The sequence below is a fragment of the Oncorhynchus keta genome, chromosome 7 (genome assembly GCF_023373465.1).
Source record: "Oncorhynchus keta strain PuntledgeMale-10-30-2019 chromosome 7, Oket_V2, whole genome shotgun sequence".
NCBI classification, from domain to species: domain Eukaryota; kingdom Metazoa; phylum Chordata; class Actinopteri; order Salmoniformes; family Salmonidae; genus Oncorhynchus; species Oncorhynchus keta.
In genome coordinates, this window is record NC_068427.1 from 53,932,410 (window position 1) to 53,953,380 (window position 20,971).

Sequence of the window (20,971 nt, forward strand, 5' to 3'; positions counted from 1 at the left end):
AGCTGGATAAACTCACACAGGTAACTAACCCTATCTCTGGCTGGGAGAGCTGGATAAACAGGTCACATCTCTGGCTGGGAGAGGATAAACTCACAGGTAACTAACCCTATCTCTGGCTGGGAGAGCTGGATAAACTCACACAGGTAACTAACCCTATCTGGCTGGCTGGGGAGAGCTGGATAAACTCACACAGGTCTAACATAGGCTGGTAACAGGTAACTAACCCTATCTCTAACCCTATCTCTGGCTGGGAGAGCTGGATAAACTCACACAGGTAACTAACCCTATCTCTGGCTGGGAGAGCTGGATAAACTCACACAGGTAACTAAGGTCCCATCTCTGGCTGGGAGAGCTATATCAGGCTGGGATAGCTGGATAAACTCACACAGGTAACTAACCCTATCTCTGGCTGGGAGAGCTGGATAAACTCACAGGTAACAGGTAACTGGATAAACTCACACAGGTATCTCTGGCTGGGAGAGCTGGATAAACTCACACAGGTAACTACCATCTGGCTGGAGAGCTGGATAAACTCACACAGGTAACTAACCCTATCTCTGGCTGGGAGACCACCTGGATAACTCACAGGTAACTAACCACACACAGGTAACTAACCCTATCTCTGGCTAGCTATAACTACACACCCTATCCCTGGCTGGGAGAGCTGGATAAACTCACCAGGTCACTAACCCTATCTCTAGGCTATAAACCACCAGGTCACCTATCTCTGGCTGGGAGAGCTGGATAAACTCACACAGGTAACTAACCCTATCTCTGGCTGGAGGTCACCTGGATAAACTCACATAGGTAACTAACCCTATCTCCACCTGGGAGAGCTGGATAAACTCACACAGGTAACTAACCCTATCTCTGGCTGAGGAGCTGGATAAACTCACACAGGTAACTAACCCTATCTCTGGCTGGGAGAGCTGGATAACCACCAGGTCACCACAGGTATAAACCACCAGGTCACCTATCTCCAGCTGGGAGAGCTGGATACACTCACACAGGTAACTAACCCTAACACCTCTGGCTGGGACCAGCTGGATAAACTCACACAGGTAACTAACCCTATCATTATCCCTGGCTGGGAGTCAGCTGGATAACCACCAGGTCACCCACAGGTAACCACCACCCTATCTCTGGCTGGGAGAACTGGATAAACTCACACAGGTAACTAACCCTATCTCTGGCTGGGTCAGCTGGATAAACTCACACAGGTAACTAAACCTATCTCTGGCTGGAGGAGCTGGATAAACTCACACAGGTAACTAACCCTATCTCTGGATGGGAGAGCTGGATAAACTCACACAGGTAACTAACCCTATCTCTGGCTGGGAGAGCTGGATAAACTCACACAGGTAACTAACCCTATCTCTGGCTGGGAGAGCTGGATAAACTCACACAGGTAACTAACCCTATCTCTGACTGGGAGAGCTGGAAAAACTCACATAGGTAGCTAACCCTATCTCTGGCTGGGAGAACTGGATAAACTCACACAGGTAACTAACCCTATCCCTGGCTGGGAGAGCTGGATAAACTCACATAGGTAACTAACCCTCATCTCTGGATGGGAGAGCTGGATAAACTCACACAGGTAACTAACCCTATCTCTGGCTGGAGGAGCTGGATAAACTCACATAGGTAACTAACCCTATCTCTGGCTGGGAGAGCTGGATAAACTCACATTAGGTACTAACCCTATCTGGCTCACCTGGATTATATCCCTGGCTGGGAGAGCTGGATAAACTCACACAGGTAACTAACCCTATCTCTGGCTGGAGGAGCTGGATGAACTCACACAGGTAACTAACCCTATCTCTGGCTGGGAGAGCTGGATAAACAGGTCACCCACAGGTAACTATACAGGTGACCTATCTCTGGCACCAGGAGCTGGATACACTCACACAGGTAACTAACCCTATCTCTGGCTGGGAGAGCTGGATAAACTCACATAGGTAACTAACCCTATCTCTGGCTGGGAGAGCTGGATAAACTCACATAGGTAATTTAATAACCACCAGGTCACCATTATATATACCACCAGGTCACCATTATATATATATATATATACCACCAGGTGAACATTATATATACCACCATGTCACCATTATATATATATATATACCACCAGGTCACCATTATATATACCACCAGGTCACCATTATATATACCACCAGGTCACCATTCTATATATATATATATATATACCACCAGGTCACCATTATATATACCACCAGGTCACCATTATATATACCACCAGGTCACCATTATATATACCACCAGGTCACCATTATATATACCACCAGGTCACCATTATATATACCACCAGGTCACCATTATATATACCACCAGGTCACCATTATATATACCACCAGGTCACCATTATATATACCACCAGGTCACCATTATATATACCACCAGGTCACCATTATATATACCACCAGGTCACCATTATATATACCACCAGGTCACCATTATATATACCACCAGGTCACCATTATATATATATATACCACCAGGTCACCATTATATATACCACCAGGTCACCATTATATACACCACCAGGTCACCATTATATACCACCAGGTCACCATTATCTATACCACCAGGTCACCATTATATATACCACCAGGTCACCATTATATATACCACCAGGTCACCATTATATATACCACCAGGTCACCATTATATATACCACCAGGTCACCATTATATATACCACCAGGTCACCATTATATATACCACCAGGTCACCATTATATACACCACCAGGTCACCATTATATATACCACCAGGTCACCATTATCTATATATACACCACCAGGTCACCATTATATATACCACCAGGTCACCATTATATATATATACCACCAGGTCACATTTACATTTAAGTCATTTACCACCAGGTCACCATTATATATACCACCAGGTCACCTTACAAATTATATGCATACCACCATGTCACCATTATGGAACAGCCAGGTGCATCTAAATCTTGGTCAGATTATATATGACCACCAGGATTACTTACCCAGGTCACCATTATATATACCACCAGGTCACCATTATATATACCCTAGGTATTATATGACCACCAGGTGGGGTTTCAGGTGTCTCCAGGTCACCATTATATATGATTGATATACCACCAGCTGTCACCATTATATATACCACCAGGAGTTTATTCCACCAGGGGGCCATTATATATACCACCAGGTTTTACTACCACCAGGTCACTGTATATCCTCAGTGGTACCAGGGAGGTCACCATTATATAGGCCAGAGGTGGATCACCAGGTGCCCTTATTTACCACCAGGTCACCATTATGATACCACCAGGCCTGGAGGTACTGAGGTGCCGTTCCCCAGGTCACCATATACCACCAGGTCACCCGTAGGGAGCACCATGGTCTTGTACCAGGATCACCATTTCAATGGTCACCATTATATAACCACCAGGTCAGCGGAGGATATGCCACCAGGTCACCATTATATATACGTGATAGAACCAGGTCAAGGTTATATATACCAGACGGGCTACCACCAGGTCACCATTATCTGGATGAGTTATACCACCAGGTCACCATTATAATGGCACCAGGTCACCATTATATATACCACCAGGTCACCATTATATACACCACCAGGTCACCATTATATACACCACCAGGTCACCATTATATATACCACCAGGTCACCATTATCTATATATACACCACCAGGTCACCATTATATATACCACCAGGTCACCATTATATACCACCAGGTCACCATTATATATACCACCAGGTCACCATTATATATACCACCAGGTCACCATTATATATACCACCAGGTCACCATTATATATACCACCAGGTCACCATTATATATACCACCAGGTCACCATTATATATACCACCAGGTCACCATTATATATACCACCAGGTCACCATTATATATACCACCAGGTCACCATTATATATACCACCAGGTCACCATTATATATACCACCAGGTCACCATTATATATACCACCAGGTCACCATTATATATACCACCAGGTCACCATTATATATACCACCAGGTCACCATTATATATACCACCAGGTCACCATTATATATACCACCAGGTCACCATTATATATACCACCAGGTCACCATTATATATACCACCAGGTCACCATTATATATACCACCAGGTCCACCACCAGGTCACCATTATATATACCACCAGGTCACCATTATATATACCACCAGGTCACATTATATATACCACCATCACCATTATATACCACCAGGTCACCATTATATATACCACCAGGTCACCATTATATATACCACCAGGTCACCATTATATATACCACCAGGTCACCATTATATATACCACCAGGTCACCATTATATATACCACCAGGTCACCATTATATATACCACCAGGTCACCATTATATATACCACCAGGTCACCATTATATACCACCAGGTCACCATTATATATACCACCAGGTCACCATTATATATACCACCAGGTCACCATTATATATACCACCAGGTCACCATTATATATACCACCAGGTCACCATTATATATACCACCAGGTCACCATTATATATACCACCAGGTCACCATTATATATACCACCAGGTCACCATTATATATACCACCAGGTCACCATTATATACCACCAGGTCACCATTATATATACCCAGGTCACCATTATATATACCACCAGGTCACCATTATATATACCACCAGGTCACCATTATATATACAGGTCACCATTATATATCACCAGGTCACCATTATATATACCACCAGGTCACCATTATATATACCACCAGGTCACCATTATATATACCACCAGGTCACCATTACCACCAGGTATTATATACCACCAGGTCACCATTACCACCAGGTCATATATACCACCAGGTCACCATTATATATCACCACCAGGTCACCATTATATATACCACCAGGTCACCATTATATATACCACCAGGTCACCATTATATACCACCAGGTCACCATTATATATACCACCAGGTCACCATTATATATACCACCAGGTCACCATTATATATACCACCAGGTCACCATTATATATACCACCAGGTCACCATTATATATACCACCAGGTCACCATTATATATACCACCAGGTCACCATTATATATACCACCAGGTCACCATTATATATACCACCAGGTCACCATTATATATACCACCAGGTCACCATTATATATATATACATATATACCACCAGGTCACCATTATATATACCACCAGGTCACCATTATATATACCACCAGGTCACCATTATATATACCACCAGGTCACCATTATATACACCACCAGGTCACCATTATATATACCACCAGGTCACCATTATATATACCACCAGGTCACCATTATATATACCACCAGGTCACCATTATATATACCACCAGGTCACCATTATATACCACCAGGTCACCACCAGGTCACCATTATATATACCACCAGGTCACCATTATATATACCACCAGGTCACCATTATATATACCACCAGGTCACCATATATATAGGTCACCACCACCAGGTCACCATTATATATACCACCAGGTCACCATTATATATACCACCAGGTCACCATTATATATACCACCAGGTCACCATTATATATACCACCAGGTCACCATTATATATATATACCACCAGGTCACCATTATATATACCACCAGGTCACCATTATATATACCACCAGGTCACCATTATATATACCACCAGGTCACCATTATATATACCACCAGGTCACCATTATATATGCCACCAGGTCACCATTATATATACCACCAGGTCACCATTATATATACCACCAGGTCACCACCAGGTCACCATTATATATACCACCAGGTCACCATTATATATACCACCAGGTCACCATTATATATACCACCAGGTCACCATCACCATTATATATACCACCAGGTCACCATTATATATATAGGTCACCATTATATACCACCAGGTCACCATTATATATACCACCAGGTATATATACCACCAGGTCACCATTATATATACCACCAGGTCACCATTATATATACCACCAGGTCACCATTATATATACCACCAGGTCACCATTATATATACCACCAGGTCACCATTATATATACCACCAGGTCACCATTATATATACCACCAGGTCACCATTATATATACCACCAGGTCACCATTATATATACCACCAGGTCACCATTATATATACCACCAGGTCACCATTATATATACCACCAGGTCACCATTATATATACCACCAGGTCACCATTATATATACCACCAGGTCACCATTATATATACCACCAGGTCACCATTATATATACCACCAGGTCACCATTATATATACCACCAGGTCACCATATATACCACCAGGTCACCATACCACCAGGTCACCATTATATATATACCACCAGGTCACCATTATATATACCACCAGGTCACCATTATATATACCACCAGGTCACCATTATATATACCACCAGGTCACCATTATATATACCACCAGGTCACCATTATATATACCACCAGGTCACCATATATATACCACCAGGTCACCATTATATATACCACCAGGTCACCATTATATATACCACCAGGTCACCATTATATATACCACCAGGTCACCATTATATATACCACCAGGTCACAGGTCACCATTATATATACCACCAGGTCACCATATATATATATATACCACCAGGTCACCATTATATATACCACCAGGTCACCATTATATACACCACCAGGTCACCATTATATATACCACCAGGTCACCATTATATATACCACCAGGTCACCATTATATACCACCAGGTCACCATTATATATACCACCAGGTCACCATTATATATACCACCAGGTCACCATTATATATACCACCAGGTCACCATTATATATACCACCAGGTCACCATTATATATACCACCAGGTCACACATATATACCACCAGGTCACCATTATATATACCACCAGGTCACCATTATATATACCACCAGGTCACCATTATATATACCACCAGGTCACCATTATATATACCACCAGGTCACCATTATATATACCACCAGGTCACCATTATATATACCACCAGGTCACCATTATATATACCACCAGGTCACCATTATATATACCACCAGGTCACCATTATATATACCACCAGGTCACCATTATATATACCCACCAGGTCACCATTATATATACCACCAGGTCACCATTATATATACCACCAGGTCACCATTATATATCACCACCAGGTCACCATTATATATACCACCAGGTCACCATTATATATACCACCAGGTCACCATTATATATACCACCAGGTCACCAGGTTATATATACCACCAGGTCACCATTATATACCACCAGGTCACCATTATATATACCACCAGGTCACCATTATATATACCACCAGGTCACCATTATATATACCACCAGGTCACCATATAGGTCACCATATATATACCACCAGGTCACCATTATATATACCACCAGGTCACCATTATATATACCACCAGGTCACCATTATATATACCACCAGGTCACCATTATATATACCACCAGGTCACCATTATATATACCACCAGGTATTATATACCACCAGGTCACCATTATATATACCACCAGGTCACCATTATATATACCACCAGGTCACCATTATATATACCACCAGGTCACCATTATATATACCACCAGGTCACCATTATATATACCACCAGGTCACCACCAGGTTATATATACCACCAGGTCACCATTATATATACCACCAGGTCACCATTATATATACCACCAGGTCACCATTATATACCACCACCAGGTCACCATTATATACACCACCAGGTATATATACCACCAGGTCACCATTATATATACCATATATATACCACCAGGTCACCATATATATACCACCAGGTCACCATTATATATACCACCAGGTCACCATTATATATACCACCAGGTCACCATTATATATACCACCAGGTCACCATTATATATACCACCAGGTCACCATTATATATACCACCAGGTCACCACCACCAGGTCACCATTATATATACCACCAGGTCACCATTATATATACCACCAGGTCACCATTATATATACCACCAGGTCACCATTATATATACCACCAGGTCACCATTATATATACCACCAGGTCACCATTATATATATACCACCAGGTCACCATTATATATACCACCAGGTCACCATTATATATACCACCAGGTCACCATTATATATACCACCAGGTCACCATTATATATACCACCAGGTCACCATTATATATACCACCAGGTCACCATTATATATACCACCAGGTCACCATTATATATACCACCAGGTCACCATTATATATACCACCAGGTCACCATTATATATACCACCAGGGTCACCAGGTTATATATACCACCAGGTCACCATTATATATACCACCAGGTCACCATTATATATACCACCAGGTCACCATTATATATACCACCAGGTCACCATTATATATACCACCAGGTCACCATTATATATACCACCAGGTCACCATTATCAGGTCACCATATATATACCACCAGGTCACCATTATATATACCACCAGGTCACCATTATATATACCACCAGGTCACCATTATATATACCACCAGGTCACCATTATATATACCACCAGGTCACCATTATATATACCACCAGGTCACCATTATATATACCACCAGGTCACCATTATATATACCACCAGGTCACCATTATATATACCACCAGGTCACCATTATATATACCACCAGGTCACCATTATATACACCACCAGGTCACCATTATATATACCACCAGGTCACCATTATATATACCACCAGGTCACCATACCACCAGGTCATATATACCACCAGGTCACCATTATATATACCACCAGGTCACCATTATATATACCACCAGGTCACCATTATATAGGTCACCACCAGGTCACCATTATATATACCACCAGGTCACCATTATATATACCACCAGGTCACCATTATATATACCACCAGGTCACCATTATATATACCACCAGGTCACCATTATATACACCACCAGGTCACCATTATATATACCACCAGGTCACCATTATATATACCACCACCATTATATATACCACCAGGTCACCATTATATATACCACCAGGTCACCATTATATATACCACCAGGTCACCATATATATATATATATACAACCAGGTCACCATTATATACACCACCAGGTCACCATTATATACCACCAGGTCACCATTATATATACCACCAGGTCACCATTATATATACCACCAGGTCACCATTATATATATATATATATATACCACCAGGTCACCATTATATATACCACCAGGTCACCATTATATATACCACCAGGTCACCATTATATATACCACCAGGTCACCATTATATATACCACCAGGTCACCATTATATATACCACCAGGTCACCATTATATATACCACCAGGTCACCATTATATATACCACCAGGTCACCATTATATATACCACCAGGTCACCATTATATATACCACCAGGTCACCATTATATATCACCACCAGGTCACCATTATATATACCACCAGGTCACCATTATATATACCACCAGGTCACCATTATATACCACAGGTCACCAGGTCACCATTATATATACCACCAGGTCACCATTATATATACCACCAGGTCACCATTATATATACCACCAGGTCACCATTATATATACCACAAGGTCACCATTATATATACCACCAGGTCACCATTATATATACCACCAGGTCACCATTATATATACCACCAGGTCACCATTATATATACCACCAGGTCACCATTATATATACCACCAGGTCACCATTATATATACCACCAGGTCACCATTATATATACCACCAGGTCACCATTATATATACCACCAGGTCACCATTATATATACCACCAGGTACCACCAGGTCACCATTATATATACCACCAGGTCACCATTATATACACCACCAGGTCACCATTATATATACCACCAGGTCACCATTATATATACCACCAGGTCACCATTATATATACCACCAGGTCACCATTATATATACCACCAGGTCACCATTATATATACCACCAGGTCACCATTATATATACCACCAGGTCACCATTATATATACCACCAGGTCACCATTATATATACCACCAGGTCACCATTATATATACCACCAGGTCACCATTATATATACCACCAGGTCACCATTATATATACCACCAGGTCACCATTATATACCACCAGGTCACCATTATATATACCACCAGGTCACCATTATATATACCACCAGGTCACCATTATATATACCACCAGGTCACCATTATATATACCACCAGGTCACCATTATATATACCACCAGGTCACCAGGTCACCATTATATATACCACCAGGTCACCATTATATATACCACCAGGTCACCATTATATATATATACATATATACCACCAGGTCACCATTATATATACCACCAGGTCACCATTATATATACCACCAGGTCACCATTATATATACCACCAGGTCACCATTATATACACCACCAGGTCACCATTATATATACCACCAGGTCACCATTATATAGGTCACCATTATATATACCACCAGGTCACCATTATATATACCACCAGGTCACCATTATATATACCACCAGGTCACCATTATATACCACCAGGTCACCATTATATATACCACCAGGTCACCATTATATACCACCAGGTCACCATTATATATACCACCAGGTCACCATTATATATACCACCAGGTCACCATTATATATACCACCAGGTCACCATTATATATACCACCAGGTCACCATTATATATACCACCAGGTCACCATTATATATACCACCAGGTCACCATTATATATACCACCAGGTCACCATTATATATACCACCAGGTCACCATTATATATACCACCAGGTCACCATTATATATACCACCAGGTCACCATTATATATACCACCAGGTCACCATTATATATACCACCAGGTCACCATTATACCACCAGGTATACCACCAGGTCACCATTATATATACCACCAGGTCACCATTATATATACCACCAGGTCACCATTATATATACCACCAGGTCACCATTATATATACCACCATTATATATACCACCAGGTCACCATTATATATACCACCAGGTCACCATTATATACCACCAGGTCACCATATATATATACCAGGTCACCATTATATATACCACCAGGTCACCATTATATACCACCAGGTCACCACCAGGTCACCATTATATATACCACCAGGTCACCATTATATATACCACCAGGTCACCATTATATATACCACCAGGTCACCATTATATATACCACCAGGTCACCATTATATATACCACCAGGTCACCATTATATATACCACCAGGTCACCATTATATATACCACCAGGTCACCATTATATATACCACCAGGTCACCATTATATATACCACCAGGTCACCATCACCATATATACCACCAGGTCACCATTATATATACCACCAGGTCACCATTATATATACCACCAGGTCACCATTATATATACCACCAGGTCACCATTATATATACCACCAGGTCACCATTATATATACCACCAGGTCACCATTATATAGGTCACCACCAGGTCACCATTATATATACCACCAGGTCACCATTATATATACCACCAGGTCACCATTATATATACCACCAGGTCACCATTATATATACCACCAGGTCACCATTATATATACCACCAGGTCACCATTATATATACCACCAGGTCACCATTATATATACCAGGTCACCATTATATATACCACCAGGTCACCATTATATATACCACCAGGTCACCAGGTCACCATTATATACCACCAGGTCACCATATATATATATACCACCAGGTCACCATTATATATACCACCAGGTCACCATTATATATACCACCAGGTCACCATTATATATACCACCAGGTCACCATTATATATACCACCAGGTCACCATTATATATACCACCAGGTCACCACCAGGTATATATACCACCAGGTCACCATTATATATACCACCAGGTCACCATTATATATACCACCAGGTCACCATTATATATACCACCAGGTCACCATTATATATACCACCAGGTCACCATTATATATACCACCAGGTCACCATTATATATACCACCAGGTCACCATTATATATACCACCATGTCACCATTATATATACCACCAGGTCACCATTATATATACCACCAGGTCACCATTATATACCACCAGGTCACCATTATATACCACCAGGTCACCGTTATATATACCACCAGGTCACCATTATATATACCACCAGGTCACCATTATATACCACCAGGTCACCATTATATATACCACCAGGTCACCATTATATATACCACCAGGTCACCATTATATATACCACCAGGTCACCATTATATATACCACCAGGTCACCATTATATATACCACCAGGTCACCATTATATACCACCAGGTCACCATTATATATACCACCAGGTCACCATTATATATACCACCAGGTCACCATTATATATACCACCAGGTCACCATTATATATACCACCAGGTCACCATTATATATACCACCAGGTCACCATTATATATACCACCAGGTCACCATTATATATACCACCAGGTCACCATTATATATACCACCAGGTCACCATTATATACCACCAGGTCACCATTATATACCACCAGGTCACCGTTATATATACCACCAGGTCACCATTATATATACCACCAGGTCACCTTTATATACCACCAGGTCACCATTATATATACCACCAGGTCACCATTATCTATACCACCAGGTCACCATTATATATACCACCAGGTCACCATTATATATACCACCAGGTCACCATTATATATACCACCAGGTCACCATTATATATACCACCAGGTCACCATTATATATACCACCAGGTCACCATTATATATACCACCAGGTCACCATTATATATACCACCAGGTCACCATTATATATACCACCAGGTCACCATTATATATACCACCAGGTCACCATTATATATACCACCAGGTCACCATTATATATACCACCAGGTCACCATTATATATACCACCAGGTCACCATTATATATACCACCAGGTCACCATTATATATACCACCAGGTCACCATTATATATACCACCAGGTCACCATTATATATACCACCAGGTCACCATTATATATACCACCAGGTCACCATATATACCACCAGGTTATATACCATTATATATACCACCAGGTCACCATTATATATACCACCAGGTCACCATTATATACCACCACCAGGTCACCATTATATATACCACCAGGTCACCATTATATATACCACCAGGTCACCATTATATATACCACCAGGTCACCATTATATATACCACCAGGTCACCATTATATATACCACCAGGTCACCATTATATATACCACCAGGTCACCATTATATATACCACCAGGTCACCATTATATATACCACCAGGTCACCATTATATATACCACTAGGTCACCATTATATATACCACCAGGTCACCATTATATATACCACCAGGTCACCATTATATACCACCAGGTCACCATTATATATACCACCAGGTCACCATTATATATACCACCAGGTCACCATTATATATACCACCAGGTCACCATTATATATACCAGAACATAATTTGTAAATAAATAAAATCAAAATCCTACAAATTTTTTGATTTCTTTTCTCATTTTGTCTGTCTGACTATGATGAAAAAATACTTGAAACTAAATACTTTCTCCCCCACTGTATGATAATACAAAATTAAGTTATTCAGTATAAATTAATTATTAAATTATTATTAAATTACCAAAGTTAATGATAGATAAACATAGATTTTCTGTTAATTACCTGAATTACTGAAGATTCAGGTAACTTTGGTAAATTACCTGTAGCTTTGCAACCCGAACCACGATAACCAGTAAATTAATGTAATATTTGACATATTTAACAGAAATTACCGTAACTAGATTACCGGGGACATATGGGCATTAACCGTAACTTTAATCCTGAATTAATGTGGAATTGATAAACATTGACAATTGACAGATGTCAGTGAGCGAGTAGAGAAGACGTCCATTCACGATTCCTCTGCCCCCTGTACAGAGTCTGGATGATGGCTTCACAGAGACTGTAAAGAAGGCCCCTCAGAAAGCCCCTCTCAGACAGGAGACCAACATGGCTAACTTCTGCAACCGCTTCTCCATGTACAACATCAACGGTAAATAGAAGTTTTATATATATATATATATATATATATATATATATACATACATACACACACACACACACACACACACACACACACACACACACACACACACACACACACACACACACACACACACACACACACACACACACAGTGCCTTCTGAAAGTATTCATACCCCTTGACATATTCCACATTTTGTTGTGTTACAGCCTAGATTCAAAATGTATTACAATAACCCATAATGACAAAGTGAAAACATGTTTGACATTTTTTGCTAATTTATTGAAAATGAAACTTTATTATTCAAAAAAATCTTCAAGCTCTGTCAAGTTGATTGTCGATCATTGCTAGACGGCCTATTTTCTCACCTTGCCATAGATTTTCAAGCCGATATTAAGTCAACTGTAACTAGGTCACTCACGAACATTGTACGTTGTCTTGGTAAGCAACCTGTGTGTTAGGTTATTGTCCTGCTGTATGGCGAATGCAGACTGAACCAGGTTTTCCTCCAGGATCTTGCCTGTGCATAACTCTATTCTGTTGCTTTTTATCCTAAAAAAGCTCCCTAAGTCCTTGCTGCTGACAAGCATACCCATAACTTGGTGCAGCCACCACCATGCTTGAAGATATGAAGAGTTATAGTTAGTGATGTGTTGTTGGATTTGCCCCAAACAAAACACGTTGTATTGAGGACACAAAGTGCATTTTTTTCCTCATTTTTTGCAGTTTTACATTAGTGCCTTTTTGTAATCATGAGGCATATTTTTGAATATTTTTTTTATTCTGTGCAGGCTTCCTTTTCACTCTGTCATTTAGGTTAGTATTGTGGAGTAACTACAGTGGTTTGGATCCATCCTCAGTTTCCTCCAATCACAGCCATTAAACTCTGTAACAGTTTTAAAGTCACCATTGGCCTCATGGTGAAATCCTTGAGTGGTTTCCTTCCTCGCCGGCAACTGAGTTAGGAAGGACGCCTGTATCTTTGTAGTGACTAGATTTTGACTGGATTTATTGATATACAATCCAAATTGTAATTAATAACTTCACCTTGCTCTAAGAGATATATTCAATGTCAATTTATTTTTTAACCTTTAACCTTTAACCTATCTACCAATAAGTTCCTTTTGCGAGGCATTAAAAAAACCTCCTTGTTCTGAATGAATCTGAGTGAATCTGTTTGAAATTCACTGCTTGACGGAGAGAACACACAGATAATTGTATGTGGGGTAAAGCGATAAGGTAACTCATTCAGAAATCATGTTAAACACTCATTGCACACAGGCCACTTATGATGTGAATTGTTAAGCAAATGTGTACTTTATGCATTCCAAAGCAACGTAGTTGAGTATTTAGACATTTCAGATTTCCATTTTTTAATTAATTTGTAAAAAATGTCTAAAAATATAATTTCACTTTGACATTATGATGTGTTGTGTGTCGGCCCAGTGACACACAATCTCAATTTGATCTATTTTTAATTCACAACTAAATGTGGAAAAAGTCAAGGGGTGTGAATACTTTCTGAAATCACTGTGTGTGTGTGTACATACATACATACATACATACATACATACATACATACATACATACATACATACATACACACACACACACACACACACTTACACGCACACACGCACACATGCACACATGCACACATCAAGGGTTTTTATTTTATTTGTACTATTTTCTGCATTGTAGAATAATAGTGAAGACATCAAAACTATGAAATCATGGAATCATGTAGTAACCAAAAACAGATATATTTTAGATTAGATTCTTCAAATAGCCGCCCTTTACCTTGATGACCGCTTTGCACACTCTTGGCATTTTCTCAACCAGCTCCATGAGGTAGTCACCTGGAATGCATTTCAATTAACAGGTGTGCCTTAAGTTCATTTGTGGAATTTCTTTCCTCAACGCGTTTAAGCCAATTGTGTTGTGACAAGGTAGGGGTGGTATACAGAAGAAGCCCTATTTGGTAAAAGTCCAAGTCCATATTATGGCAAGAACATTTCAGATAATCAAAGAGAAACGACCTTCCATTATTACTTTAAGACATGAAGGTCAGTCAATACGGAACATTTCAAGAACTTTTAAAGTTTCTTCAAGTGCAGTCGCAGAAACCATCAAGCGCTATGATGAAACTGGCTCTCATGAGGACCGCCACAGGAATGGAAGACCCAGAGTTACCTCTGCTGCAGAGGACAAGTTCATTAGAGTTAACTTCACCTCAGATTGCAGCCCAAATAAAGTTCAAGTAACAGACATCTCAACATCAACTGTTCAGAGGAGTCTGCTTGAATCAAGCCTTCATGGTTGAATTGCTGCAAAGAAACCACTACTAAAGGACACCAATAAGAAGAAGAGACTTGCTTGGGCCAAGAAACACGAGCAATGGACATTAGACCGGTGGCAATCTGAAGTGTTGCATCAGATGACCTGGCCTCCACAATCTCCACCCGACCTCAAACCAACTGAGATGGTTTGAGGTCGGGTGCTCAGCATATGTGGGATCTCCTTGAAGACTGTAGGGAAAAGCATTCCTCATGAAGCTGGTTGAGAGAATACCAAAAGTGTGCAAAGCTGTCATCAAGGCAAAGGGTTGGCTACTTTTGAAGGATCTCTAAATCTAAAAGAGATATTTAGATTTGTTTCACACTTTTTTGGTTACTACAGATTATTCCATATGTGTTATTTCATAGTTTTTGACGTCTTCACTGTTATTCTACAATGTAGAAAAGAGTCAAAATAAAGAAACCCTTGAATGAGTAGGTGTGTACAAACGTTTGACTGGTACTGTATGTGCACACACGGTATGTGTGTGTGTGTGTGTGTGTGTGTGTGTGTGTGTGTGTGTGTGTGTGTGTGTGTGTGTGTGTGCATCAGTGATGACATCAGCTGTGGTCCCCCAGGGGTCCATTCCTGGTTCTATTTTGTTCTCCCTTTGTATGCTAGGCAAAATCATTAGTGAAAATCTGTACCTGAACAAGACCAATGACTGTGTTGATGTGGATGTTTCCTCTTCTTCCAGAGGCTCTAAACCAGGGTGGAGACGGTGTCGACCTGGATTCCCTGATGGCAGACCTGTGTTCCATAGAGCAGGAGCTGACCACCACCGGCAAGCCAAACGCCAAGCTCCGCCAAAAACCCACCGCCGGGCACAGCAGCAAGGGGCACGGTGGAGCTGGAGGGAGTGGAGGAGGCACCTCCAGCAGTGGGGACAGTACCTCCTCCAGTACCCGGGCCTCACCGGCCTCTACGGTGGCAGCTCGCCACGGGCGCCCCATGGCTTCCAACCTGTCCCTGGATGATATCACGGCCCAGCTGGAGCAGGCGTCTCTCAGTATGGACGAGGCTGCTAGACAGAGCTCCCACTCCCTGGCCAGCGCCTCTTCCAGCTCCGCCTACTCCACCATGCGGAGGCCCGCCTCCCACCATCACACACACCGCCGGACAGGCTCAGTGGGGACGGTCAGCGAACACGAGGTCCGGTCTTTCTCCCTCTCGTCTCGGTCGTCGGTGAACTCTGCTTCGGCCAGCAGCATGGATTCTCTGGATAGGCCCTCAGAACAGGACGGGGCCACTCCTACACAACAGGGACCCAATCAGGGCCCCCCGGGCAACACCGAGGTAGGCTGCACACACCCTAAATCTAATCCATACACACTAAATAAGTACTGGTTTACCTCACTGCTTTACGGCTCGAAGGACCATGACAGAAATGAAGCTACTTTAACTATACTAGTGGTATAGGGTTATGAAGTAGCTTGACAACAAGCGGCTGGTCGATGAACTCATTTCCCTTTGGGGATTAACATGGTGCAGCTCCATCTCCCAGAGCCGTGGGGTACAGGTGTGGAGAGTGTGTGATCACTGCAGTGGAAAGGAGATGTTTCCATTCAATAAAATATGCAGATGTTTCCTTCAAATTCTACATTTTGTGGATAAAAGGTTTTGTAGAATAATAGTGAAGACATCACAACTATGAAATAACACATATGGAATCATGTAGTAACCAAAAAAGTGTTAAACACATATATTTTAGATTAGATTCTTCAAAGTAACCACCCCATATAATTTTCATTTGTTTGTTACTTTAGGCTATAACTAAAAATGTAAAACAATGCAGGGACAGTACAGTGGTCATGTGCTGAATGCAGGGACAGTACAGTGGTCATGTACTGAATGCAGGGACAGTGCAGTGGTCATATACTGAATGCAGGGACAGTACAGTGGTCATGTACTGAATGCAGGGACAGTACAGTGGTCATGTACTGAATGCAGGGACAGTACAGTGGTCATGTGCTGAATGCAGGGACAGTACAGTGGTCATGTGCTGAATGCAGGGACAGTACAGTGGTCATGTGCTGAATGCAGGGACAGCACAGTGGTCATGTGCTGAATGCAGGGACAGTACAGTGGTCATGTACTGAATGCGTGGACAGTGGAGTGGTCATGTACTGAATGCGTGGACAGTGGAGTGGCCTTGTACTGAATGCGTGGACAGTGGGAGTGGCCATGTACTGAATGCGTGGACAGTGGGAGTGGTCATGTACTGAATGCAGGGACAGTGGGAGTGGTCATGTACTGAATGCAGGGACAGTACAGTGGTCATGTACTGAATGTGGACAGTACAGTGGTCATGTACTGAATGCAGGGACAGTGGGAGTGGTCATGTACTGAATGCGTGGACAGTGGGAGTGGTCATGTACTGAATGCGTGGACAGTGGGAGTGGTCATGTACTGAATGCAGGGACAGTGGGAGTGGTCATGTACTGAATGCAGGGACAGTGGACATCTAGCTTCTTCCTCTAACCGTTCCAGCCCAGGACATCTGGCTTCTTCCTCTAACCGTTCCAGCCCAGGACATCTGGCTTCTTCCTCTAACCGTTCCAGCCCAGGACATCTGGCTTCTTCTCCTAGGGGGATCGTCTGAGACCAGCCATCCGGACACCTGATGAAACTGGCTTTGCAAAACCAAATAATTTCTATCTCAGAGAAGCTCATATGCCAGTTCATTGTCCTCTCCAGGATCTAGATAATACTCAGCCTAGTATAATTTAGAAGTGTGAGGCCTGTAGTTGTGCTGAATGCAGGGACAACAATGTCATGTGCTCCAAACATATTGAGCAACAGTTTTTCAGTGGTCATGTACTGAATGCGTGGACTGCCTGGGCTGGTCATGGAACTATTAATCCACGTGGACTATGAAGAGAATATTCCACCCAGCCTTGGAACTATGAATCCACAACGGACTAGTGAAGAGGTCATGTACTGAATGCAGGGACAGTGGGAGTGGTCATGGACTGAAGAGAATGCAGGGACAGCCAAAGTGGTCATTAATGACAACGGACTATGAAGAGAATATTCCACCCAGCCGTGAAACTATTAATCCACAACGGGAGAGAATGGTCATGTACTGAATGCGTGGACAGTGGGACTGGAAGACTGAATGCGTGGACAGTGGGAGTGGTCATTACTCCAAACGGACTAGTGGGAATATTCCACCCAGCCATGCGTGGAACTATTAATCCACAACGGTCATGACTATTAACTGGACTATTCGTGGACCCAGCCAAGTGGAACTATTAATCCACATGCGGACTATGAAGAGAATATTCACCCACTGAATTGGAACTATTAATCCACAACGGTCATGTACTGAATATTCCACCCAGTGGAAATTGAAACTATTTCTCCAACGGACAACAAGAGTTCCAGCCCAGGACATTGAAACTTCTTCACTGGGACTATGAACCGTTCCAGCCCAGGACATTGGAACTATTAATCCACAACGGACTATGAAGAGAATATTCCACCCAGCCAAATTGGAACTATTAATCCACAACGGACTATGAAGAGAATATTCCACCCAGCCAAATTGGAACTATTAATCCACAACGGACTATGAAGAGAATATTCCACCCAGCCAAATTGAAACTATTAATCCACAACGGACTACGAAGAGAATATTCCACCCAGCCAAATTGAAACTATTAATCCACAACGGACTACGAAGAGAATATTCCACCCAGCCAAATTGGAGTTGATTAGCCAACCAAACACCTGATGATAACCCGACAGAACTGGGAAAAAAAAAGCCATATGCCGTTGATTGGGCGGCAGGGAGCCCAGTGTTAGAGGAGGTAAACTAGTGGTTAGAGGAGGTAGCCCAGTGTTAGATTTAAACTAGTGGTTGAGGAGGTAGCCCAGTGTTGAAGGTAAACTAGTGGTTAGAGGAACAAGTGTTAGAGGAGGTAAACTAGTGGTTAGAGGAGGTAAACTAGTGTTAGAGGAGGTAGCCTAGTGGTTAGAGGAGGTAGCCTAGTGTTAGGAGGTAAACTAGTGGTTAGAGGAGGTAGCCTAGTGTTAGAGGAGGTAAACTAGTGGTTAGAGGAGGTAGCCTAGTGTTAGAGGAGGTAAACTAGTGGTTAGGAGGTAGCCTAGTGTTAGAGGAGGTAGCCCAGTGTTAGAGGAGGTAGCCCAGTGTTAGAGGAGGTAGCCCAGTGTTAGAGGAGGTAGCCCAGTGTTAGAGGAGGTAGCCTAGTGTTAGAGGAGGTAGCCTAGTGGTTAGAGGAGGTAAACTAGTGGTTAGAGGAGGTAAACTAGTGGAAGAGGAGGTAAACCTAGTGGTTGGAGGAGGTAAACTAGTGTTAGAGGAGGTAACCCAGTGTTGGGAGAAAATGGTTAGAGG

The 20,971-nt window shown here is 41.9% G+C and overlaps 1 protein-coding gene across 1 annotated transcript in view; it reads left to right on the forward strand.

Moving 5' to 3' along the window:
• Window positions 1–20,971, forward strand: part of raph1a (Ras association (RalGDS/AF-6) and pleckstrin homology domains 1a) — a 216,368-nt gene that overhangs the window by 124,244 nt on the left and 71,153 nt on the right. The window contains 2 exon segments of the mRNA XM_052523268.1: window positions 14,168–14,282; window positions 17,309–17,907. Of these exon segments, the coding sequence (XP_052379228.1) occupies window positions 14,168–14,282; window positions 17,309–17,907 (714 nt within the window).